Raw genomic sequence first — 27330 nt, 5'->3', positions numbered from 1 at the left:
CCAGTTGAGCGTTCTGTGGTGCAGGAGCGCGCACAGACACTGACTGTTCTGGCCACTGTACATGGGTGGCAGATCGAAGTGGAAATATCCACCTGTGCTGGCAGCTGCCGGCCTCTAGGAAGTAAAGGCTTCACTCACGTAATGTTACAGAGATGAGCCTGGGAGTACACAGCTGTAATCCCAGCACCGTCTGTCATCTAGGTGGTGAGTGCAGGTCAGCCTGGACTGTATATGGAGACACGGTCTCCACAGAGAAAACCAAAACAAAATAAGAGAGAGGGCTTTGAGGGAGTGAGACAGAGGCTTTGGGGATGCCTTTGGTCTCACAGCAGGTGGGGGGATAAGAGTGGGGGAGACCGAAGCAGGATCGATGGGTTAGAAAGTGCCCACCGCCAGTTTTGTTCAGGCAGGCTCGTGGTGTGAGGTGCTGGGGAATTACTTGTTGCACTGCTGAGCTGCCTCCTTTTCCTGACCAGACTCCTTCCTCAGTTCCCACCTCCTTTTCCTCCTCATGACCAGCAGCACGTCTCACTTCCTCGGTCCTAGTGGATAGCTGCAGTCTGAGATCTCCAGAGATTTCTTCCTTTTCCTGGCACTGAGAATTGTGCCGGAGTCTGAGCTCTGAGCCTCAGCCACGACCAGCAGTTGTGGAACCGCTCTCTTGCTGTTTTCTGACTTCGACTCTCATCAGCATCCCTCTCTCTATGCTACGTGCCTAGAATCTTGCACCCTAATTTGTTTCCTATTCGTCTCTGACTGTGGGATCTACCCACTGAGCCAGGGGGATAGTTTGATTAGCTATGATGTGTTAACTAAATAAGGACCAAGGTTAAAGAAATCCTGGACTGCCCAATGACTATTCTCTTGCTCTTGAATCAAATATAAAAGCTACCCTTGACTTCTGGTTTACCATCTCACTTCAGGGGCATACTTCTGAGAGCACAATGAGTAACCTCTAACTGCCAGCCATTGCCATGTAAGCCACAGACTGAGTCATACACACACACATCCTTCTGGTAACATGTGAGTACCTCTAGCTGCTGACCACGGACATGTGAGCTGCAGACCGAGTCTCTCTCTCTCTCTCTCTCTCTCTCTCTCACACATACACACACGTGTAAAGACACTTGGAGCCAGCAGAGCTCATTACTTAGTTAACAATCAAGGCATTTGGAGGAACTTGGAAGGCTGAGCATGAGCTGAGTCCCTGCTACCCTCTGCCAAGGGTGAGAGACCAATGACTTAGGCACAGAAGGAACACAGCCCCAGCCCCAGTTGTGAGCTTTCAGGACAGTGTGACCCTGCAGTTTCAGAGGCACATGGTACCTCCAGCAACTGCATAGTAGCCTAGAAAATTAAGACTATTTTGACCCAGTGCAGTAAATTCCTGGATTTAGATTTACAGAGGGAAAGAAAGAGGTCACTGTCTGAGCTTCCTGCCACTGACTGACCCTGTCATAAGGTCCCATTGTCATGTCCAGAAAAGTTACCCTGTTTCCTGCCCTAAGTCTCTGAGTTTGACCCATGTAGTCTAGGGTGAGAAAAGGGAGTCTGGGGGAGGGCAGGGTACTTTGTATTCGGATATGACCTTATAGCAAATTCCTGCCTGTCCTCCAGTCGTTGTCCACCTCTCCAATCACTCTGTGGCATCTGCATGGGGTCGCAGAACACCCTTCTTGTCCCCTCTCTCCTCCCCTTGTTCTAATATCCATGTCATCTTCCTGGATCAAGTATATTGCCTCTCCCTGTTTCTGTCTTTTCCACTCCTCACTAAGAGGTGGTCCCAGTCTTTCTCAGGGGTAGCATCCTGTCTGTTGGGGAAATGGTAGTAAAGGGAGCCTTGTAGCCACATCACTTCTGAGGTCCTCTTCATGCTTCCATTTGCAGAGTTGAGCTGGACATGTCCAAGGGCATCTTACTTCCTGAATCCGTCCCCTGCCTGGTGTGGGATGGCTTTAAGATCAGCTTTTCAAACTGGTTCCTAGCCAGGGGCACACAACCCTCTTTCTGGAGGATTAGGGCCATTTTCTCCTCATCTTGTTGACCTGAGCCTGACCCTTGGTCTTCTTCCACTTAGACACAACACCATGGCCATTGGCATCGCTGTGGACATTCTGGGCTGCACGGGCACTTTGGAAAACAGAGCAGGTACCCTCAATAAGATCATCCAGGTGGCAGTGGAACTGAAAGACACCATGGGAGACCTCTATTCTTTCTCAGCCATCATGAAAGCCCTAGAGATGCCTCAGGTGAGATGCTGGCTTTGTGCTGCTGCCCACACAAGAGTGCATTCAGCGCTATGCAGAGTTCTGTTCATCAACAGCATGTATGGCTGACTGCTCCAGCCAGTCTCTAGAGATAACTGAATTTTAGTGAAAGCTGCCTTGGTTAGAGGCAGCCAAGAATATTGTCCCCAGTATTTTGTAAAATTCTGTTTGTAAAAGCACTGGTAAGTGCTGACAGCCCACATCTCATCTTTGATGTGTAATACTAAGAATTAGCCTTACTAATAAGCAGAATTCCTGAAGAACCATTTAGGACAAGACAACAGCCTGGAGTGTGTGGCATGTCAGCGGCTCTATCCACTTGGGTCATCAGGAATGTGATGTTTGGGTAATGACTTGGGGAAGCCAAGGCACTTAAGAAACTTATACCAGAGAATCCCTGAACCAGCAGTTCTCAACCCCTTTCATGGGGGTCACTGATCAGATATCCTGTATATCAGATATTTACATTACAATAGCAAAAATTACAGTTATGAAGTAGCAATGAAAATGTTTTTATTGTTGGGAGTCATAACATGAGGAACTGCACTAAGGGTCAAAGGCCTAGGAAGGTTGAGAACCACTGTCCTAGACTGATGGTCTCAAAGTATCTTCCTCAGGTTCCTTAAGACGGCTGCCATGTAGCTCCCTGGAGGGTATCTCAGGTCTCAGGTCTGACCTCTGACTTTGTCTGCACTGACAGATGTTAGATATTTTCAGAAAGTATCAAACGCAATGGGCCTCCTAGAGGGAAGTGAGATCTGTTGTGTCTCCCTTGTGTGAGTGCTTGGAGAACTTTGAGTAGAGTCGAGTCCTGCAAGCCAGGTCAGACCAGCAGCATCAACCTGCTGGGTCTTTATCTGGGCTGTTTCCTAAACACAGGCTATTTCTGAAATCCTGCCAGGTGTTCACAAACATCTGTCCCTGCCACGGAGGGACACAGCTGCAGTCACATGTCCTGGAAGTCAGAGCATGCTTGGCACATAATTTCCCTCATTAAAAACAGTGACCTAACAAATTAAGTGCCCACCAGAAGTTTCTTGGAACTACAGGGCAGGAGAGAACCCACTCTCACCCACAAAGTAGCTTCAATGAGAGAGCTACTTTTTCAAAGCAAGTACAGGCACACACATGCAAGCTTAACTTGTGGGATGGGCCATCAGAACCATGCAGAACAGGATAAAGGGGTCATGTTTCTCTCTCAGTGCACAACCACTTCTGACATTGTCATGCACATCTATCACCTACTCCAAAATTGAAGCAGAAAGGCAATTTTTAGGAAGAGGCTTTCTGAAACAATAACCTTTCCTCCTTCCAGATCACAAGGTTAGAAAAGACATGGACCGCTCTGCGGCACCACTACACCCAAACAGCCATCCTCTATGAGAAGCAGCTGAAGCCCTTCAGCAAAATCCTGCACGAAGGCAAAGGTGAGCACAGCAGGGCAGAGAGTGCCGGGGCTGCTCTGGAAGTGGTTCCTAGTCTGTTGTCAGAGCTTTAAATGGGGCACATAAGACCCTGCCATCGAGCTCCCCCGGTCATATAATCACACGATGGCATTGCATGTATGGACTGCCAATTGCTACACGAAACACAGTCAGCTGGTTTGTAATTAACTGTCAACAAAACATGATGTGGAACTTCCCTCCTTGCTCCTCAGAGTCCACACATGTCCCGCCAAGCAGTGTATCAGTCCCACTGCTGATGCCTCTTGTGACCTTAATGGAACGCCAGACTGTCACTTTCGAAGGAACTGACATGTGGGAAAAAAATGACGAGAGCTGTGAAATTATGCTGAACCACTTGGCGACAGCCAGATTCATGGCCGAGGCTTCCGAGAGCTACAGGATGAATGCTGAGAGGATCCTGGCAGGTAGGATCTTGTTTCTGGAATCCTCTCTCTGGGAATTAGAATGAAGGAGTAAGAGAAAGGGCATGGATGCCGTCAGCTAGAAAAATGACCAACGAGAAGAGATTAAGGTGAGGACACTCCCTTTCCTATGTCATTGCTCGTTACTCCCTAGTTCAATATAAGAGCACACAAAACCAAAATGGGTGTCATTGTGTGTGCATGTTCAGGCCAGAGGTCAACCTCAGATGTCTTTCTTCAGGGCACCGTACACCCTCTTTTGCGTCAGCATTTCTTACTGGCCTGGAACTTAACTATGGGGGCTAGGCTAGCTGGACAAGTCCCAGGGGGCCTTCTGTCTCTGTCTCCCCAGCATGGGGGTTAGCGGTACATACTTCGCCTGGCTTTAAAAGAAATTATTCTAAATTGCATGTGTCTCTATGCAGGTGTGTAGATAGCATGAGTGAAGGTGCACAGGGAGTTCAGAGGTGTCATGCTCTTGAGCTGGTTACAGCTCACCTGACATAGCGCTAGGAGACAAACTCAGGTCCTCTACAACAGTCGCGCACATTCAGAACCACTGAGCCATCCAGTTGACCATGGTCAACTTTTTTTTTTCTTTTTTGAGAACTTCATGAGTACTGTATTTATGTAATTTCTATCACTTACCTTCACTTTCTGTCTCCCTATATCGACCACTTCAATTATTGTTACACACACACACCTGCATCTATAAATATCATATTTAATATCATTAAATATAAATATCTGATGAGTCCACTTTGTGTTGTTCATATGTCCATATGGTAGGGATGACCAACTGGGATTGGATAACCTATCAGGGAGTCTGTCCCTTGAGGGAACTGACTCTTCTTTCAGTAGCCATTAATTACTTATAGCACTTCATCTAGGGGTAGGGCCTTGTAAAATTTCTCCCATCCACTTTGAGATGTCAGCTGGTGTTGCCACTGGACAGGTCTAGGTAGAGGACCTATTTTTGAGATTTCCTGAGTGCAACTCCTATTGTATGTAGAAGACAGTACCACATAACCTATACCTTGGTCCTTCTTCCTTGATGTTCCCTGAGCCTTAGATGCAGAGATTAAGTTGTAGATTGTCAACCGGGAGATGGGCCGTCCACAGTAAATTTTTCTCTGCACTTTGACCACTTGGAGATTTCTGCTGCTGGTTGAAAAGCAGAGAGCAGCTGCTTTGATGAGGGGCGCAAGCTACACCTGTCTGTGGGTGTAAGCGTAGATATGTAGAATGCACTTGGGAATTATAGTGGTTTAGGAAAGCGATAGTAGTGTGTTCTCCCCTGACCTCATCAGCCACAAGTAGTTGGCTAGGTTTACAGTACCAGGCATGAATTCCCTTCTACTGAGTGGGTCTTAAATCCAATTGGTAACCTCCAAGATATAAGTGCCACTTCTGAACCCTTGCTGTAATAGCCATAGTTGTGGCTCACAGGGCTTACAGCCGAGTAGGACTATTGGTTGTGTATCTCCCTTGGCAACTTGCATAGCAACTGCAGGTGCTGAGAGCCATTCCTCAGGGTGGAGGCTTCCAGGGCAGTCCCAACTCGACTCCTCAAGGTCCTGTGTCTAAAGTATGTGGCATCTTCAGCATTAGGATTTTACCCTCAAGTTCTGAGAGTCTCTTGAGCCCCTTTGGTTAAAGACTCAAAGGAGTTTCCCATGCCTGGCACTGGGGCTTCTGTTGGATTGACTATGACTCTAAGGGGGAGCATTACCACCCCCAGTGGCATAACTTCATTTAAATTACACAATACACTAACATAAGTAAACAAACTATGTTTCTCTATAGCTTTTTCATTCTTAATGTCTTTTAACTGGGAATGGGGTAGGAGAAAGGATAGAGCACCCCCTCCCCCTTCATAGCACCTGTGTCCTATTGTCTGCTCTCTAGACCTCCCCACACAACCCACCACGGTCTCTTTTCATGAGAACAGTATTTCTTAGATTTGTCTACTTACTTGTAAAATTCATTATTTCACTTTCTTTACAGTTGAAGTGTTCTGCAGAATCACAGAGTATACCACTGAATAGTGTTCCACAGAATCAGTGTATATACACCCCTGAATAGTGTTCCGTAGAATCACAGTGTATATATACCACATTTCATTATCCATTCATCGGGCAAAAGGACACTAAGGTTATTTCCATTTCCTAGCTACTGCGAACATGGCTGAACAAGTATCTGTGTAGTAGGATGTCAAATACTTTGGGCATACGCCAGGGAGTGGTATAGCTGGATCATATGGGAGATCTATTTTTAGCTTTTTGAGAATTCTTCACATTAATTTCCATAGCGGCTACACCAATTTACAATTCCACCAACACTGAATAAGTGTTTCCTTTCCCCTGAATCCTTGTAAGCATTTTTTTTTTCTTAAATCTTAGTCATTCTGACTAGGGTAATGGGTAATAAAATCTCTAAAGTAATTTTAATTTGCATTTTCCTAGTTGCTAAGGATAGTGAACTAACACTTTTAAGGTATTTCTTAGCCATTTTTATTTCTTTTTTTGAGAACTCCATGGCACATTTTAAAATTGGGTCATTTGTTTCCTTGACTGGTTTTTGAGTTCTTTGTATACTCTGGGTATTAATCCTGTCAGAGCTCTTATGTGTCATAAAGTGCGCCGTGGAGATTGTACTTAGGCCTGTACTCACACAGCAAGCGCTTTTCTGATTGAGCCGTCTTCCCATACCAAACTACGTCCTGCAATTCCAGATGACTTAGGGGCCCTGCATTTCTCTTCTTCTGTGCTCTATCAAGGGAGAGAATACATAAAAGGCAGCGTCAAGAAGAATGTGCACCATTACCACCTGGGAAGGCAGTAGCCACCACAAGGTGTTTTATCCAGACTTCATTGTCTGTGCGCCTCTTCCTTCCTAGTTATGCCTGCTCCAAGAGTCCCAGAACACATCCTGGAAAGTGTGTAAACTGAACTTTCTCCTTAAGCTCTGGAGAAGGAAGCAGCTTCCTCAGTAGACTGATAAACATTCATCACCGCTGCGGTGTGTGCTGCACGAGCTAAGTGGTGGCCCTCAAGGGGCCGAGGCATGGAAACAGGTGTGTCTGCACACAGTGGCAAGTGCAGAGCATGCCATGAACACTCAGGAAAAGTGGTTTGCTCAGAAGGGCAGTATGTGGGAATAACACCCGGAAGAAAAGAAATCCCACTGTTTGCGAGATAGGGTCTTATAGATCCCAAATGACCTCAAATTTGGTTCCTTGCCAAGGATGATCTTGAACTTCTTGATCCTTCTGCCTCCACCTCCCAAATTCTAGGATTATAGATATATGGGAGCCACCAATCCTGATTTATGCAGTGCTGGACTCTTCATATGTTAAGAGTGAATATAAAACTGAAGAGTTTATGACTAGTTCTTTCAGAGTAAACACATGCTTACTGTATGACAAATGAATGTCCACACGGGCTTGTACATGTTGACATTGCTCACAGTACATCAGTGAATGGGTATGTCCGCATAAATGCCTATTAATCAACAATTAAACAAAATGTGTTATTGCTAACACACCATACACAGAACAATTTGAAAACCATTCACACATAGTTGAAGAAGCCTGACAGTGCATAAGATATCACATGATTCCATTCCTATCAAACCCCTAAAGACGCAGAGCTCCTCAGTGGTTCTCTAGGACAGGGGCTGAAACAGAGGCTAGCTGCCTGCAAGTACTAGGGACTTTCTAAGCTGAAGAAAGTATCCTAAAATGATAAATTTACTAGCATCAATCAAACTTTACAGCTAAAATAGTTGAATCATATGGCAAGTAAAGTTGTTACAAATGCAGACAAGATGCTAGCCAACACTCCTCAAATGGGACACAGGCTTGTGAGTTCTTTGAAGCTAGTCAAATGAGGAGGTAATAATTTTTCTAGAGAGGAGGAAGTTCATTTAACTCTACCGCACGTAGCACAGGATAGCTTTCGCCCACTTTCAACCCTCTGAGGCAGAACCAAACTTACCTGCTTTATTTTGATTAGATTTTCAACCGGATGAAGAAATGAGTGAGATCTTGAAGACTGAATTTCAGATGCGATTGCTGTGGGGCAGCAAGGGTGCCGAAGTCAACCAGATGGAGAGATACGAGAAGTTCAACCAGATTTTAACAGCCCTCTCACGCAAACTGGAACCTCCTTCTGTAAAGCAGGCTGAGCTCTGAGAACCACCCAGGAGACCTTGGGGCATTACCTGAAGCTTTTCCAGTCCTGCTGGGAATGCTCATCATCTTATAAAGTAATGTGCAAATCTAAGAAGACACAAGCTTTTAATATCCACAGGATATTAAATGTATAAACTGCACAGAGCATACTTATTTATATGAATTGTTTAAAATTACTGATTTTTAAATGAATGGTAATTTATTATTAAGATAACTATTGCTAATGTTGATCAGCAAATTTAAAAAGTCATAGCTGTGTTGCTGGTTATTTAATAATCATGGTATTTGACCATCTTAGTTTTAATTCCATGTCATATAAATGTAAATAGAGGCATTTAAAAGAAAAGCATGAAGCTTTGCAGAAGGTATCAGTTATATGATATTCTTTGACTATGAAACTGTAAATAGTCATGAGTGGAAATATATGTTTTTGTGAAACGACTGTATCCTGTCTCTTTAGTGTTGACTCACTTTAGCATGATAATTCTAACTCCTGGATTCTAAGAAGCTTTCTTTCTTCCCGATTCCCATATTAAACCAAAAGTGGTTTGCAAATCTAAGGGTTCTACTGCAAAGACAGAATGTAAGCCAAAGTGAAGTCCTGCTTCAAATGTCCTAGGTTCAAACTCCAGGGAAAGTGCTAGCCAACAGCTGGACTGTGCACCCAGATGTCAGCTGCCATTCTATTTCTTTTTTCTTAATTTTACAGACAGGGTTTCTCTGTAGCTTTGGAGCCTGTCCTGGAACTCGCTCTGTAGAACAAGTTGGCCTTGAACTCACAGAGATCCGCCTGTTCTGCCTCCAGAGTGCTGGATTAAAGGTGTGTGCCACCACCACCTGGCCTTGGAATTCTACGTCGTGACACAATCGATCTACCACACTGGCTCCCCAGGAAAGCTCTCCAGACACACTTGGAGCAATGCTTTCCAATTCACAGTTCCTTGGGTAGCCCTTAGCCCCTTTATATTAGTTAGTTTTTGTTGTGCCCAAAATCAACTTGAGAAAGGGTTTACATTATAGTTTGGCTTATCGTTCTAGAGGGACAGAGAACATCATGGTGACAGGAAGCCCCAATCTTTTTCATCTACACACAGAACAAGAACAGGAAGTAGGGTGTGGCTATAAATACAGCCCACACTCCAGTGATGTATTTCCTCCAGCAAGACCTTTGTGATCTTCCCAAATACATGAGTGTCTAAGGGACATTCCCACCACATCGTGCCAATAAACCTAAGAATCTCCATGTGAAGGCAAACCCTAATATTTTTAGAATATATAGTATTTGCTATACTCTGAATCAACTATAATATACAGAAAAAGCATATGAACCAGTCATTTCCTCTAGAAGATACACAAATCTTACAGGCTCATTTTCTAGGTTTCTGACTTCCCCAAAAGAATAATGTCTAATATTTAAATAGTCTCCATTTTTCCATTGTAAAAATTTTGTAATACAAGATTTGAAAGTCTTCTATAATCAACTATCTAGCATTTACCTATTTGTTTTCCTATCTTTTTTGCTTGAGGCAGGGCTTCACCTGTAAGATTTTAGACAATTCTGAAGCCATTTCTGACAATTCCAAACCCTCTCAGCCTCTGTGCCTCAGTGCTTCCCCTCCTCCCCTGGGAACCAAGGACCTAACAGCTACACATGCACGTACTCAGTTCCTGAACAATTACCCATACACGTATGTTTTGACTCAGTCCCCTGGGAAACGGGGTCAAAATGACCTCTTACCTCATCTGATCTGACAATAGTTCTCCAGTCAATTATTGATATTAGCCCTTTTCGAATAAGCCAATCATAATGGTCAAGGAAAAACCCCTCTTGTTTCTATGGGGCCTTCTCCTTTAAAAGTAGACTGTATCAGCTAGTCGGGGTCTCTCGGCTTCCCGAATGCTGAGGGACCCTGTCATGACAGAATTAATAAAATCCTCATGCTTTTGCATCGGATATGGTGTATGAGGTGGTCTCTGGGGGCGACTCCTTCTCGGTTTGGGCACTATAGTCCAACACACCATGTAGTCTTGGCTGTCCTGGAACTCACCATGTAGACCAGACCAGCCTTGAATTTACAATAGATCCACTTGCCTCTGCCGCCAAATGCTTGGATTAAAGGTGTGTGCCACCATGCCTGGTCTGTTTCCCCAAGTATTTAAAGCACACCAAGTTTTCTTCACGATATTAAATAGACTTGGAGGACTGACTGCCTGGTTATAGATACTACACTCTAACATGGTCATCTTAAGTACATTGTCCTGGCTTGCTTTTTCTTGTGATAAAACAAAGGGGTTGGAAATGGCTTATAGGTTAGTCTGTCAGCAAGGCAAGCCAGGGCAGGAATTCAATGCAGAACCTCCAAGCTAGAACGTGGAGCAGAAGTCATGGAGGAACGATGCTTACCGCCTGCTTCTTGCTTCTGTGTTCTTACACAACTCAGGACCACCTGTCTGAGGTGGCGCCACCTACAGTGAGTTGATCTGCCCACCGTAGTGAACTTGAACTGCCTCCAGGAAACAGGGATCCTACTTATTAAACAGGGTTGAGGAGAACATTTACCAGCAAAAAAAGAGGACCAAAACTGGTTACCAGATATATTCTGGCTCTCCAGAGACAGAATCAACATATTTATATAGTGATGGGGAGGTTAGTAAAGGAACTGACTTACTTGATTATGGAGACCAGAAGTCCCATGCCAGGCCATCTGCAAACTGGAGACCCTGGAGGGCTGTAGCCTCGCTCAGTCAAACTCCAAATGCCTCAGAATCAAGAAAACTAAGGGTGTAATTTTCAGTACAGAGCAAACGCCCAGGACCCTGGGAGTCTATGCTACCAGTAGTGGAGTTCAAAGGCCAAAGGAGGAGTAAGTTCAAGGGCAGGAAAAGCATCCACTGTTGTTTACATTCTGTGTAGGTTGGCGCCCAACTAGTGCCCATCTACACTGATGGTTGACTTTTTCCCACCAGCTCACATGCCAGGCTCTGGAAACACCCCAGACATGCCTAGTAATAGGACTTTCCCTCCAGTGTTCTAGCGGTTTCTTAACCCAGGCAAATTGACACCTAACCTTAACCACCACACCACAAAATACGCCTGTCTTCTCATACAACCTGAAGAGAAACTGTACCTTTCAGTGAGGTTCTGCAGCCATTGTTCTCCCATACAGGTCTTGTAGCAAAACTTTAAAAACCAAGATATTGGTTGGTTGTGATCCCAGGTTGGTATATCCTACTTAACAGATTATAAATTAACAGATTACCCTACTTAACAGATTATCTACACACAGAATAAGAACGGAAGTAGGGTGAACATATTTGTTCTGTTAGATAGAAAAGCTCACTAGGGAGCACTTTAAGAACACAGAATACTCTTTTTACTTTAGATAACTAAGAATTCTAAGATTTTATTTTGTGTGTGTGGGTGGGGGGATGGGTGCACTTGAATGTATGCCCATGGACAGCAGAAAGGAGCATCTGATCCCCGGAGCTGAAGTTATAGGTAGTTGTGAGTTATAGGTAGATGAGGGTTCAAAGAAATCAACTGAAGTCCTCTACAACAGCGGTTCATGATCCTAACTGCTGAGCTATTTTTTCCAACCTAATTAAGGAGTTTTCTTACAGTAGATAAAAGAAAAAAAAGTTATGAACAAGTAGTTGATATGAACTAAAATGGACCTCATCAAAAGAATATGTGGGAAAGAACCAACACAGAACTGAAGAAAGACTGGTATGAAAGGCACCCTCTGAGAGGGCCGCAATGTTCCCTGCCCTCTGCTACTAACAACCATGTACTGTTCCACTCACACTATGCCAGGATTGGTCATTGTGCTCACAAGCAGAGGACAAACGTTATGTCACACCTGACATTAGGGCACAAAATTAGGTCTCCATCATTGCTCTTCACTCTCCTGGACCACTCCCTCTAAGATGCTACACTGACAGTGTCCCAGGACAGAGGTCCACACGGTAAACCTATGGTCAGAGAACAGCAACAAACTGGACCCTATCAACAACCTAAGAACCTTTAGCTCCAGGCAAGTCTCCAGATAAATGCTACCCGTGAGAATGTCTGGGTCAAAACTAGGTATCTATGTTTCATATCTATCTGTGGTGTGCTACACAAATAAATGACACAATTAGCATCTTCAATACATAAGCATTCCCATGAAAGACAACCAACCAAAGGGAAAGAAAGGTCAAAGATAAAAATGGGCTTTCCATAGAAAGGGAAACACAGTAAACATGTAAACATGCCCCACAAGAGTAAGAAAACCCAAACTACAATGAACCTTGACATCTTCTGAACTGACAGAAGAGAATGCCTGACTCACAAGAGTGACAGGATGTAGAACAAGTAATCCTCACACAGAAATTATTAGAATGAAAAACTACAGTAACTTTGGAGGTTAAATGTGGCATTATTTTTAAAACTGAAGATTAATTTATCACCGTCTTAGTTACTGTTGCTGTGAACAGACACTATGACCAAAGCAACTTGTAAAAGAAGGCATTTAACTGGGGGCTTGCTTACAGTTTCAGAGGGTGAGTTCACGACCATCACAGTCAGAAGCGCAGTGGCAGGCAAGTGGGAATAATGCTTGGAGCAATAGCTGAGAGCTCACACCTGCTTCATAAGTTGTAGGCAGAGAGAGACTATGCCTGGTGTGAACTTTTAAAACCTCAAAGCCCATCCCCAGTGCCACATCTCCCAATCCTAAGAGTTCACCAACTAAGGACCAAGCATACAAATACACGAGCCAATGGAGACCATTCTCATTCAAACCCCCACAAACATATACATTAGGAGTTCCACTTCTAGGTGTGGATTTCAGAGAAACTTCTGTGCTGGAAATACACATGTGAATATTCTCAAGCAACACTTGAAAAGAAAGTTCAGGAAATACCAAAAATGTCCACCAAAATGATGGGTAAATTTTACTATACACAGTAAAATGAACTATGTATGTGGATAATCTCACAATAAACCTCGAGTGAAAATCAGTAACAAGAGAGCTGTTAATACATTATATCCATAATACACAAATATGTATATAATCCAATGCACAAACCAAATGAGTTGTTTTACTTCTCCAATAAACTACATAATAAAACTACATAAAGGTAAAAGTACTCCAAACTGCCAATAGTGTTCAGATCCTTTGTTTCTCTAGCGGGTAGTGGACTCCTGTTTCTAACAGTCAGCGTAAGGCATGGCCCTCCCGTGACTCCATAGAAGGAACTGCATTTTCCAGTCACTTCATCCTCTGAATTCATGAATGTACTAATGTGCTTCTGTCCCTGAAGAGAGAAGCCCTGCAGCAATGCCTCCAGACCCCATCTCTGTGCTGACTCAATGGCCAGAGCGTAGCAGAGTAGACCAAGGGGGCAACGGGATGGAGACTGCTGATCTGCTTGAGTCTTGTCTCATTCCACACCCAGACTGCACTTTTACACCAGACCATCAGGAAGCCAGTGGACTGTCAAACAGATGCTGTGGTGCAGGAGAAATGCCAGAGGGAAAGGGGGCTGAAGAATAATAGACCGCGCAATTCTACTAGGGTTTCCTCTAGTTCTGAGTCACAACCACGTGGTCTTCTCAGTGGGTCAGCAGAGGGAGACAGATAATATTCTGGAGACCAACCCAGCAGAGGAGAACATGACAGCTGTGCTGTGTCATTCAAAGAGCTCCTTTCTAAGTAGACAAGAGTCCCTTTCCTCATACTTAAATGAACACTGCACAGATTAAGTTACCAAATAAGGCAAAGATTTTAAGACCATTCTAAGGGGGCACTACTGCATTGTCGAGGGGCCTGCAACCCAAGCTGATATCCAGCCTTTTGGAACTTCTCTGTGGGGCGAACAGAGTAAGGCATCTCCCATTCAAGGGTTTAGGATACACTTTCTTCACAGTGTAGCTCAACATGTGAAGAAGAAAACCACAGTAAACTTTAGCTTTGTGTCCCGTGTTCACAACCAGAAGGGCTGAGTGACGACAGGAGCAAGGACCTAATGCTTCACTTTATGACTTTTCTGGTTACTCCTCCCACTGAGCAACATGAGAGTCAACATTTAACACTTCATTACAGCTATGCATGAGTGTATATAGCACGAACATCGGCTCTGCTCACATGGAGCATCTCTACAGAATCATCTGTTCAGGGTACCAAAATACAATGAACCATTTAGGAAACCAAAACCTAAATTCAAGATAATGGTTCTTCATAGAAGAGGTGGTGATGGTGTTTCTCCACTTGTTGAATCGCATGACAGATGCTTCTTCAGTGTGGTCCTTAGAAACTCTCTTCAGGGTTGACATTCTGGGTTACCAAATCAGCTTGTTACAAAAACTCCCATTCGTAGTCTACAGCATCTCACAAAAATGAGGACTCTTGTCTCGGTGCTGAAATCAGGACAGTATGTGTGTCTTAGACTTCTTCATCTGTACCAAATGAGGCCTTAATTTCATAAGAACGTAAGTCAGTTTCCTATTAAATTTCTCCTGAAAGCTGGCCTTATGTAGTAACTTTAAGGATTGTTCTCCAACATTCCAGAAATTACTCTCCAAAATCTCTTGGTACCTTTCTACTTTCTATGACCTCTATAACTGAAGACAGTGACTGTCAGTTTGACTACATTTGGAGTACTAAAATCCAAGCAGCTGGGCACCACAGTGAAGGGTTTTCTTGACTGGACCATTTGATCTGGGAAGACTCACCCTAAATCTGGATCATTTAAGGTTGGAAGGCCCAACCAAAATCTGGGCCACACCTGGCGGCAATCACATAGACGACATAGGAAGAAGCTGTTGCTCTTTGCCTGTGTGCCCTTATTCTCATTGGCAAGTTCCTCTCTCCCGAGGCTGAGACATCCCTTCACTGGTATTAGAGCTTATCGCTTGAGGATCCCAACAGAAACAAAAGACCTGCTGAAACAGTCACTGAAAAACTATTGGATTCTTAGCCTCACTACCGAGATGTCCACTGCTGGACTAGCCAGATCACAAACTATAAAGCCACTCTAATGAGCCAAGCAGTGGTGGTGCACGTCTTTAATCCCAGCACTCAGGAAGCAGAGGCAGGTGGATCTCTGAGTTCGAGACCCATTTGGGCTAAAAGACCAAACAGGACAGTTCCAGGACAGCTAGAACTGTTACACAGAGAAACCTTGTCTTGAAAAACAAACAACAGTCACTCTAATGAATCACCTTGTAATAAGTAATAAGTATTATAGATCAGTTCTGTTCTAGTTCAGTTCTCTAGAGAACGCCAACACTGTGACATCCTACTAAAGAGGCTGGGCTCTTCTTTTCAGATAGTTAGAAGCCTTTTTTATTGTTGGACGTCCCCCCGACACACACCCTAAGGAAAACAGCACACAAACAACTTTTGTTCATCTGAAGCTGTAATGTTTGAAGTTTTGCTGCTGTTTTCATTGTTTTGCATGTGTCTACTCCCAAATTTTATACTGATCTTTCAATTTTCATCATCTTAAAACTCTCAGCCTCTCACTGCCCAGAATCTCTACTGAAGCTTTATTTCCTTTGGGCTTCTAAAAACCTGCAGTAATGGTTGAGCACTTGCCTTTTTAAGAGATGACTCTTCTGAAATTAGACTTCCTGAAAGTTATCAATAATGTGTCACTAACTGCAGCAAATGTTCTCTTTCTGCGCATTTTCTTTTCCCAGGAAGCATGGATGCTCTGCAACTAGTTAGGAAGGAAATTCTGGCCAATGTGCAGTGGCCAGATCAGACTGTGTGGTCCAGGGACAGCTCTTACAGATGCAGTGAAGAAGATGGGGACAAAGGAAGTCTGTGCCACATTGCTACTGCTGAGTAAAAATAAACTGAAATTATTACACTTGATTTAAATTCACTCTAATTAAACATCTATTCTTTCTTTTAGCAAAGCTTGGGAGAAACTAAAAACCCAGAATAAAGTACCTATAATGGCTTCTCCCAAAGACTGCCGCACTTTAGGAATTTAGCGTCTACTGTCAGTTATCTAAATGCTATCACACTTGATGGAAATATCGCAACTCTTTGGTTCAAACACCAGTAAAAGACAAATACACATCTTAACTGACCATGAAAAGATTGTTTTATTCCATGAAAATATTCTCAACAGAGAACACTATCATAAACAAGGCATTTTACCATTAAGAAATCAATATGTGCACAAAGAGTGAAATTACTGCAAAATTAAGAGATTTCTTTTAGACAGTTCACATGTTCAAAGTTTAAGAATGATTTAACTGGTTAAGCACAAGTGTCTTTTCAAATGGTATAACCCATATGTAGGTTGCACTACTCCACAGGAAGGAACTTGCCTCCTATGCAAGCAAACCCAAGCTTTAAAAAACACACAGTAGCTTGAAAAGAACAGTCTTTTCAAAAAAGCTTTGAACTTTGCCCTCTGTGATTGTTAGAAAAACATAAGCACTTCAGGCTTCGTACAGAAGACAAACACAGTCAGATCACATTTCCTTCTCTTTGCTAACTTCTGAAACAAAAATAGCACTACTTTTTAAAACTACTTTATGTAGTCTGTCAGTATAGAATAATGTCACATTCTATAAATAACCCTGTAATGAGATTTAATATCTAAAACTGTATAGTTTACTAGCCTCAAAGGTAATACACTATATGTCAGCTGCACAACAGTGGTGTACTTGATCTTATGAAGGCATTAATGTTCACACAATTGTCATTCAGCTTTAGTATAACTGGTAGTATGATTCCAATAGCACTGGAAAAATTATTAAAGCAGTCACACAGTTTCTAAAATATTGCTTGAAATCCAATAATACACAGAACATTTCACATTCTCTTTCTCCCCTCAAAACAGTAAGGAACCAAATTAATGGAGCTTCAGTGGTACAAATACCCCTCCCACCCCACCCATGTCCCTGTTACAAGACCACTAAGAAATTAGTTCAGATACAAGTCATTAACAGAATCACAAATGCGAGGCAGGACAACATGAGCAATGAGAGCACTAACGACAATTGTATTTACAAGTATAAACATACAGAAATTTCCATTTTACAAGTAAAAGTGCACATAGATCATTACAAAGTTTCACTAAATTTTATCTGGTTCAAACAAAAGCATCACTTGGAAACAGACTATCACTGTAATAACCAAATGAGATCGTCATCACCCCGCTAAAAGACAATAGGGGAAGGTCCATCAAACTTGTCATAAATATACTGATGAAAGTAAAATGGACTTGGACAGGTCTTTAGTTTGATGCATAAATTTGAAGATGCACCACTGCACATGGTAGAGCTCTAGAAGCCACCTACCGAGGCTACATCACAGCTGCGGCGACGCCACAGGGTTGGAGGAGGAGCACTGAGCTGGCACATAAAGCCCTTTGTGGGATACTGTAGTGGTAGTGTTGGCAATCAACAGATTTAGGCACTCGAGTTTAAGGCAGCATTTGAATGGAAGCAGCTGACTTTGACAACAGTCCTTTCGGTGGTGCGTATCCTCTGTGTTTGTTATGCCAGGACTTCAGTGCTGACTAGATTCTTCCCAGACTGAGGTGCTGAAGATGTGTCACATTTCACAGAGTTCTTTAACTGGGCTGTAGGCTAGAGCAGAGATGTTTCTTTTTCTTATCATAAATACTTCAGGTTCACAGACTATGTCTTCATAATGCCAAAACTGGAATGTTTGCAGTGGGGAAGTTTTAGCAGCATACACAAATACTAATATGGAAACATTAGTGCGGAGATGTTTGACAAAGTGATTTGCACTACAAACGCAGAACGAAACAAAGGCTTTGACAAGAACAAGGGATTACAAAGACATGCCTGAAAAATCTAAGCCCAGATAACTCTAGACATGCAACAGGATGTTAAGCAAGCACGGAGGTGGCTCAGGCAGACACTGACAAATGGCAAGGGTTCTAACAGACGACGGGTCTAAAAGCCAATTAAAACAGAGCTGGAAGAAGACAGTCCTATCGGGACAGCCCAAAGTAAGACAAACTTTAAGACAGCTCTGCATTCTTTCTGATTTGGTATCAGTAAAATAAATGAAAAAAGAGGTTAGCCATTGCTGGCTTTTTTTTTTTCTTCCATGTGAACTAGGAATTTAAGGACTGGTACTATAATGAATTTTTTAATGTATGGAAATGCTAATGAAGTTAGTAAAAAAAATCTGCATGCATTCATGCAACTTGCTTCTCTCACTTTCTCTTTGAGCCTGACAACTCTAATACCCTCCCCCCAAAAGCAGCTGCATGTAACCTCCTTCAACATCTTGCCCATTTCCTCAGAAACCCTCTTCAGGAACCTGCAGTCCAGGAGGAAAAAGAAAAAAACAATTACTGAAGACCTTTGGTAAGACCAGAAGGGGTATTCAGTTTAAAGTGTCCATCCCAATGTTCCTAAAAGTATTTTATACTCAGCTACTAAAAACACCAGTCAGCTTTGAAACATAAGATAAGCAAAGGCCAGTGTTACTGCTTCCTCCCTTTCCTTCCCTACTCAATGAACTGGGGTATGGCCACATGACTGTACAACTCTTGATTGGACAATGATTCCAACAGATGCTTCTGGTGATACACTGGAAAAAAGGTATCTACTCTGACAGTCAATGATCCCGCTAAAATGAAGCCCTCAATGGTAGTACAGAGGCCTTCTTTCATCTTAGTAGAAAAAATGTTTCTCCTCTAAGAGTCAACATTGCCAGCACTTTCCTCCATTCCAGACTGTCCTCTATGTTCACTGAATTAGATTCAATTCTTCCTACAAGTTAACTGCCAAATGCTAAATGAGCACTAATGCAATATTCCTAAAAGACAATTTCAAGTGAAAAGTACAAGTTTAAGATTAACTTGGAATGAACTTTGTACATCATTAAAAATTACCATAAGCCTGAAAATATTTTCAGGTCTCAATGCTGTCTTATCTGCATACAAATTCCTCCAGGTAATTTATCCTGGGATGCTGTGATGAGCTCATATTAAATAGACTATATACCAGAGATTCTCTTTCTTTCTTTAGGAAACCAAGTTAAAACTAGCAAGAACAATGACTGCTATTTTACCCAATTAGCCAACTATTACTTTTCTTCCTAGAACCTTAAGCTATAAATTCAAGCTCCTAGGTCGAGACGTTCCTGGAAATCAGCTTCCTGCAGTTCAGAGCAGGCTTGTTTATTTCAGTTCAACAGTCACTGTTGTCTCTGAAGTGAAGGGGTCAGGGAATATTCTACCTACGATTCTTGCCTAATAATCAAATCTACTATTTATAAGGCAGGAAAGCACACATCCTTTACACACACTTAGGCAGGACAGAAAGCAAAAGGCATCAATTAAGCTTCCACACCAACATCACTTGAACAGTAAGGCGTCAAAGAGAGTTTCTTGTGGCAATATTCACATCTCTCTGATCAGGCCTGCACTCAGCTCACATAGTGAACAATATAGATCAGGATGCCCTTGACTTTTTGGTCTTTCTGACCTGTGGAATGTGTTGTCATTTTATGTTATACATGGCACAAAGACGCCTGGTTAGTTTAGATATAAGTTACTGCACCTTTACTGTTTTTCTCTAGAGTTACATCTATGTATGTCGTGGGAACGTAGCCTTCTTCGCCATTCTGTCTCCGGGCTCTTGTCCACCCATCACCTTTGTCCTCCTCAATAATGTACAGAACTTCGCCTTCTTTCATTGCCAGAGTACCTTCATTATGTCCTAAGTGAAAGTTTTCAAAGCACAAGTGAAATTAAAGCACTGCAATAATTCTTAATAAAAGTTATAAATACAACATACTAATATAAACTACTACTAAATTTCATTGTTCCTAGATGCAAGAACCAACTGACTATCCAAGGAGCATCCTTCCTGTAATGTTTTCTAGTTTACTGAACATAATTATACATATTCTCATGTGAACTACATAATAAGCCCATGAGGCTGGTTGTAATCACCTGCTGTATAATGGGTTAGTGAGTGACCCACAGCAGCACTATGTGATTTGATAGGGTAGTCTAATCACTACTTCACAATTCTAATTCTTTCCCCAAATCTGAGCAGTGCCTACCCAAAAACTTCATGAAGTATAGATAAGAAAAAAGTAGGGCTGTGAGCAGGAAAGGAAGAACATATACAGAGGGGCCCCTCAGAGCAAGCCGGCTAGCCAGATCAGCAATACCAATGAGCTCTGGGTTCTACTGAAAGACTTGAATAAAGGGAAAGAAGAATTAAGGATGACTCCTAACACCAGTCTCAGGCCTCCACATGTACTAGTACCCATGCACATATATGTACCCACATATGTGTATACCAGACCTATACATGAAAATGGAAAACCTATTATATTTGTGCTTGTGTGCATGTGTGTGAGTAAGCAGGTGCTACGGCCCAAGTGTGGTGATCAGAGGACAACTTCAGGCATCAATTCTCTTCTTCTACCACATGAGCCCTCAGGAACAAACTTGGGTTCTCAGGCTTGGAGGCAAGAGCCTTTACCCACTAGGAGTTCTCCCCATCCCTTTAAATGTAAAACATACACAAGGAGAAAGGTGTCAAATTGTAGAACATTTCATAACTGTTGATGAAGATGCTATTTTGCTCTTCTGTTAAAGAAGAGAACTATAAAGTCTGCAGAGAGGGTCCCACCCCACCCCTGCAAGCCTACTCTTCAGCCATATATATGAGAAGGCACAGTAGTCAGAAACTACCATTTTCTTTGCTACTCTCATCTGCAGGGGGATGCCTGCAGAATCAGGATACAATGACAGCACTCATACCTGGCTCTTGATATTATTTAGCTGCAATGAAGAGCACGAAGAGTCATTTACTTCCTGGTTTGGGCTATATGTTCAAGCTATTTCAACATATGGAAGATCTAGGGTCTGGGGAAAATTCTCTATTACCTAGAGTTGACAGGTGATCACCGGTGTTAGTATTCTAGCAACCTGCATGACTTTCTTTCAGTTCAGCTATGTGTATGGAGATAGGGGTAATACTATATTTATATCATAGTTAAAACAAAACTATGCAATTAATGAACCAGAAATGTAATTTTCTGACACTATATCATTTAGCTAAGCACAGTAAAATAAATAGTGACATATTTTGTGTTTAAGGAACCAATTTTATCAAATATTATATATTAAGAACACCTTACCATCAAAAGGATAGATAGCTTTGCAGTGTCCAATAGCAGGCAAGGGATCATCATCTTCGAATTCATCGTCAAATTCACTGTGGTGGCCATGCTGCTGCGGTGGCCCACGGACTTCTTGATTTGCATCATCAGTGTAACTTCCCTCAGGACTAAAACCCATAAAGTATCTCTGATCAAGTATCACATCATGACAAGTCTTTGCGTATTATTTATAAGCTGATCTCAGGAGAAATTAGGTATCAATGACATACTTCCATATTGAGCCCTATTTTCAGACATTAACTATGTAAATTGCTTGTAGTAATATAAAATGATTCTTCACTTAATTTCCTAAAGTAAACACTTAAAAGGTTACAATGTTCTAGAGCAATGCTCAGTAAACATACCCCACTAGTACAGGATCTAAAGGTGAAATAGAACAATGTGGTAGACACCAGGCTTCTAAAATCAGAAACAGTCCTTAGCAGATTTACCCAGGTCTATATTCAGTCCACAGTGAGGTTGTTTATGAGCCAGCACATGAGATACCATGAACACAGCATGTGCACAGAGGTGAGCACTATTATACAAAAGTGCTCTGCCCAGGACTGCCAACAGAAGCTCACTTCCTTTTCTCCTTAAACCTGGAGGAAAACTACAATCTTTAAATTAAAAAAAAAAAATCATTTGGAGCCTTAAAACGAACCAGTACAGGAAGAGGACAGCCAAGAGATAGGACAAACAAAACAAAAACAAAAGCAAAAAACAAAATCAAGTCCTAAGAATATTATCTAGGCTGTTCCTTAAATTATTCAATGAAGTGCATTTTTCCTCTAACACAGTATAAAAATTCAATCTGCTACTTAAAACCAAAATACTCCAAATTCAAATAATATAATTTCCAATTGATTAAAGGAAATTAGTAATTCAGAAAATCCAAAAGAATGGATAACACATACACACAGTAGATTTAGCAGCAGTGCTAGATAAGTTAGAAAACCACATTTTAAAATCACACATATTTGAAAAACTAAACTCATTTAGCCTGTGTTTTTAGTCTAATAACAAAAACCAGTTATCTGTAGCTATTTCTCAACAAACTTAAGAGCTCTTGAAGTCACAGGAGCTGGACAGGAGCACTCACACCTGTGAAATGCACACTATGATCGGGTAGTTCACTATTAGCTGCCTTACACCATTTCCTCTGCCAGCAACAAGTGGGTATTTTAACTTCCATTTTGTGGTTTTAGGAAACTGAGATTAAGGAAATATGAAAAAAGAACTTGCTCGAATTATGTTGTAATTAGTAAACCAATATCTGGTATTAAGCCTCTCAAATTTTCTCGAAGATGAAACCCAGTTTTCTGATTTTTTTAACGATAGGAAAAAACAAACACATTACACTAAGGAAGACATGTCACAAGTAGGATGGAGACCTTGCAAAAGCAAAGTTGAAAACTGTCCAAACTAAGACACAGCTCCTTTTCTTCTTCACCAAACTGAAAGCAATTTGATAGCATTTTCCCCCCATCATAAGCTAACCAAGTCCATAAAAACCTTAAGGGAGTCTCTCCCATCCCTGAGGTTCCTAAATCTGTCAGTTTGTGTTGTTATTTTTATTCTTACATGTTCAGGGTGTAGTAAACTAGAATTGAACAAGATGAAATTTCTAATTTTCCTACAACCATTACTTAAGGTGCAAAATAGTTCCAAAAGACTGAAATTATTTAACCAAACTTAATAATAGGGCAAAAAACAAAGGATAAAAATTAAATGAATAATGAAATTAAAAACAAAAACAAACCCCGACCTTTCTCTGCCTTGTGTCACAAGATGATTTATGTCACTACTATGTCTTCTGTCTCCTCTTCCACCTGTTTTGCCTTCAACTTCAGAGAGCCACGCCTTCAGGGAGGAAAAAAAAACCCAAAATATTCAACAGTTCAGTAAGTCTGAAACTCCTAAGGCACCCTAAATTTAAATGCACTTTCAGACTTTATGATTCTCAGAGAATTAATTTGAGAGTTGATTTTTTAAAAATAGTATATTTTGTTTTATATGAAGGTTCAAATAACAGAATCAGTAGGCTGTTCATTTGATAATTATATATAATAATTATATCTTGATTCATAAATTCTAAATTAACATAAATATTGGTGTATAAGTCTAGCAAAACACAATCCCGATAAAGCTTATAAAATATTTATAAAAAAGCTTATAAAATAAAAATATGCTTTTATTTCAGACTGCTGAGTTAACATATGTACCTCATTCTTGTGGATTTCCATGCGTAAGCGGTCAATGTTATTCATGGTCTCTGCTAATTTAGGCTGCAAACTTCCTGGATCCCCCATTTGTGGATTTTTCTCATACACATCCTTCATTTTGTTGAGTGCTTCTCTGAGAAACAAAAGCAAACCACAAAATTAAACATCCACTTAAGAGTTTCATTGGGGACTAAAGTTTACCTCAACCCTAAAGTCACATTTCTAAGTTTAGACAATGTATCCTAATAATGAAAATTCACATAAGGTTGTCTGTCTGTATATGACTATGTATACACAGTGAGTAATTTAAGGAAGACTCTTTTAAAACACGAGTGTGATTGACTGTTTACATTTAAAAGACTTTTAATATGAAAAAACATTTCTCGGGTCTTATGTAACTTATGCATATATGGGCTTAATAAACTGCTAGTGGAATATTTTACACTGTTCTTAAACATATTGTTTCCCAGACCAAATTCATTAGGTTGCTTTATTTTAAAACAGGGTGTCACTAGGTGGCCCAGGCTGGCCCTAAACTATTGATCTCCCCATGTGCTAGGATTACAGATGTGTGACACCATGCCTAGCTCTAAATCAAACTCATTCTATTTGCACCGAGCATCATCATCCCAGCAGCATTTCTTATCTCGTTTCCCACAGCACCACTGTCCTCCTACTCACCTGTGCTAGAAATAGCAATGCCATCTTTAATTGTGCCCCCTTCAGCTCCCTGTCAATTCCTTAGCCTACCTCCTCTTCTCTAGCCCCATTACCCTAGACTATGTCCAATCAACGCTGTCTGATGCGAGCACCTGACACTGTTGACTAACACTCCTTAATACTCTTTTCCTTCTTGACCTAACCATTCTAGTTTCCATTTTTCCTCCTCGCCTCTGCTTTCTTAACAATCATTCATTGGCGTCTTCTCCTTTTGTTCAACTCTTAAATGTCTGTTACATAAAATGACAAGCAGTGTCTTCCCATCTCATCCTACTCTCCTCTTTAGACTGCTTCATTTTCAGATGATTCTACACTGTCTCCAGTTTCTCATAAGTTCTAGGTGTCTATTTCCAAACTCAACTAGACATTTTCCGTGTGGATTTTTCGCAAAACATAAGCAAAACCACTACTTTCAATTCAAACTTTATTTTTCTAGCTTTTCAATTCAGTATCTACAAGTTAGTTCCTTAACAAGTCTTCTGCCTCCTTTCCTAATCTCTCATCTACTCATCTACATAAGGTTTAGTCATTTCTAGGACAGTTGTTAATGTCCTAGTGCCCATTCAAAATTTCTGGAGACCCCACCCCCAATTACCAACAGGATGATACAAGACAGTATCTTCAGACTTTTCCTAACCCATCCTATACTTCTCCCTTGTTCTAATACAACAGTTTACATAATTTCCAACCAATTTCCAACTTTTCACTTATACAGTAAGAACAACCTCAGATAGCTATTTTGAAGGATTTAATGACATCATACTCCATGTAAAATGTTTGATGAGTAGTGTATATAATCCCTCAATCAACTATTCTGAACTCAATTGATAATTTAAACAATATATAAGAGGTGGTTAGTGCTGGTAAAACTACTCTTGAGAACGAATTACCATGTTTTGGGTTTCTGTTTTATTTTTACAAATTTGTGGAAGGAACTCTAATAGCAACTAACAAAAAAATCTGCAATTAAAAAAATATGCTATTTGAGTTTTGCCTAAATAATAAGTAAGTCATAAAGTTTTCTAGTTTAGGTAGTATGGTTCCCCTCCTAAAAAAAACATTTCGGGGGGCTGGAGAGATAAACTCAGAAGATCACTGACTGCTCTTCTGGAGGAACCAAGTTTTATTACCAGCGCCCACATGGAGGTTCACAACCATTGTAACTCCAGTTCCAGAGGTCTTCTGGCCTCCATAGGCACCAGGCATGCAAGTTGTATGTACACACACGTACACACACACACACACACACACACAATACGCATACATATAAAATGAAAATAAACATTTTTAAAAAATTTTAAGAAGTGTTTCAATTGGGATATATGACTTTTGGGGGAGGGAAGAAGGATGACTGAATTCAAGTATTCATGAACGCTAGGCAAGTACCCTTACCACTGAACTATACCCCCAGGCCAGAATAAATGATTTAGAAATATTCTATGTATCATGTATCATATGTATCCTACGAGACCCTACGGGAAGAACAACGGAACACTACTTTTGGTCTGACTCTTTCTGCAGCCCTCGGTTGAGTTCATCGATGCGCTGCTGTAACTTCTTACGCCTCTGCTCTGGTGGCAAATGACTGAAATCTTCTAGTGCTGGGCCCTGAAAAGAGAGTCTAAGTCATTATTAAAGACATCTTTAGATATTTTATTTTTTAACTTTATCTTTTTATAAAATAAGAATACTAGCTTTAATTTTCAATTAGCCTTAATCTTTAAAAAAATCTACACTGCTATTAGTAAAAACAAAAGAGCTTAAATTTCAATACTTATAAAACATGAAAATAGGCAGAAATAAAAACAGAAACCTCACCAAATACAGGTGAGTTATAACTGTATCACACTATTTCAAGTCTTGGGAGAGTTAAAATAAACACATGAGGCTTCTTACAGCAACAACAGAATGGGAACACATAACACTTCTCATTTACATTATCTTATTACTGTGTATGTTCTTGTACATAGAACCTTAAGGAATAAAATCCACTGTCATGTCATGAATACCACGAATGTGCAAAATCAAAATATAAAGTTCGTAACTGAGCAAGATAAGCAACTTACCGCTTAAAGACAACTGATTGAATATATATTTCAATACTGCAGATAGTTTTTGAATGATTACATTTATTAGACCATTCTTTGGAAACAAAATATTTCTGATAATTAAAAAATTAAAGGTATAATCTCCTGATTGGAAATTATATTCATAACTTGGAATACACTTCCAATATTCTTTTTGTAGGACTGAATTACACACCACAGCTGTTTCTAAAAGATATAATCCCACTTCCCTCTCTATTTCGTTGAGACAACAGTCTCTTAACTATAGTCGGTAATGAGCTCAGTCGCTTCTGTCTCTTAAGTGCTACCATTACAAGTATGTGACACCATGCCCAGTCTTGACACAATTCGTTAAGGTTTCTTGGTTAGAAAGGCTTCAATGCTTCTGAATCTAAATTAAAGAAGTGAGGTATATAGGAGAAGATTTTCTATTAATGATGTCTTTTTCCTGAAGACTAGGCCTCACTGTGTAGCCCTGCCCTGAATTCCCAGGCCTTCTGTTTTAGCCTCTTGGTATTGGCTAAGAGTGTGTCACTACACTTGGTTTCATTTCCCTCTTAAATGTGAACCATTATTACTTCAGATATATTATTAGAGATTATAACAGAACCATTATTAACTACTGAATCCATTTAATGTAACCTGTATTAACATATTACATTAGAAAAATTAACGCCTATTTTTCACCTCAAATGGTTGAATATGAATATTATTCAATTTTTTAAAGTGCTGAGACAAGCTTATAAAATAAAATGTATTCTTGCTCTCTGGGTTACTAGTACCTTTAACATGTGCTTAACGGCTTGATTTCACTATGTACAAGG

General features: G+C 41.1%; 2 protein-coding genes across 4 annotated transcripts in view; one reads left to right on the top strand and one right to left on the bottom strand.

Moving 5' to 3' along the window:
- Positions 1 to 8771, top strand: part of Bcar3 (BCAR3 adaptor protein, NSP family member) — a 106758-nt gene extending 97987 nt beyond the window's left edge. The window contains exons 9-12 of the mRNA XM_087897610.1: positions 2078 to 2249; positions 3583 to 3694; positions 3925 to 4137; positions 8151 to 8771. Coding sequence (XP_087753736.1) covers positions 2078 to 2249; positions 3583 to 3694; positions 3925 to 4137; positions 8151 to 8329 — 676 coding nt within the window. The 3' untranslated portion in view covers positions 8330 to 8771. The remainder of the gene's footprint in view (positions 1 to 2077; positions 2250 to 3582; positions 3695 to 3924; positions 4138 to 8150) is intronic.
- Positions 8772 to 16403: 7632 nt separating this feature from the next.
- Fnbp1l (formin binding protein 1 like) overlaps positions 16404 to 27330 on the bottom strand; it is a 77332-nt gene continuing 66405 nt past the window's right edge. For 2 of the 3 annotated variants that reach the window (XM_085677762.2, XM_085677760.2), the window contains 5 exons: positions 25939 to 26048; positions 23721 to 23853; positions 23264 to 23358; positions 21475 to 21623; positions 16404 to 20036 (listed from right to left, as the gene is read on the bottom strand). In XM_085677762.2, the coding sequence (XP_085533888.1) occupies positions 19858 to 20036; positions 21475 to 21623; positions 23264 to 23358; positions 23721 to 23853; positions 25939 to 26048 (666 nt within the window). In that variant the 3' untranslated portion in view covers positions 16404 to 19857. The remainder of the gene's footprint in view (positions 20037 to 21474; positions 21624 to 23263; positions 23359 to 23720; positions 23854 to 25938; positions 26049 to 27330) is intronic. The other variant, XM_085677761.2, reaches the window with a different exon arrangement.

This window comes from Myodes glareolus, chromosome 17 (assembly GCF_982192425.1).
Source record: "Myodes glareolus chromosome 17, mMyoGla1.1, whole genome shotgun sequence".
NCBI lineage: Eukaryota > Metazoa > Chordata > Mammalia > Rodentia > Cricetidae > Myodes > Myodes glareolus.
Note: the sequence above shows the minus strand (reverse complement) of the source record. Positions and strands in the feature narration are given on the sequence as shown.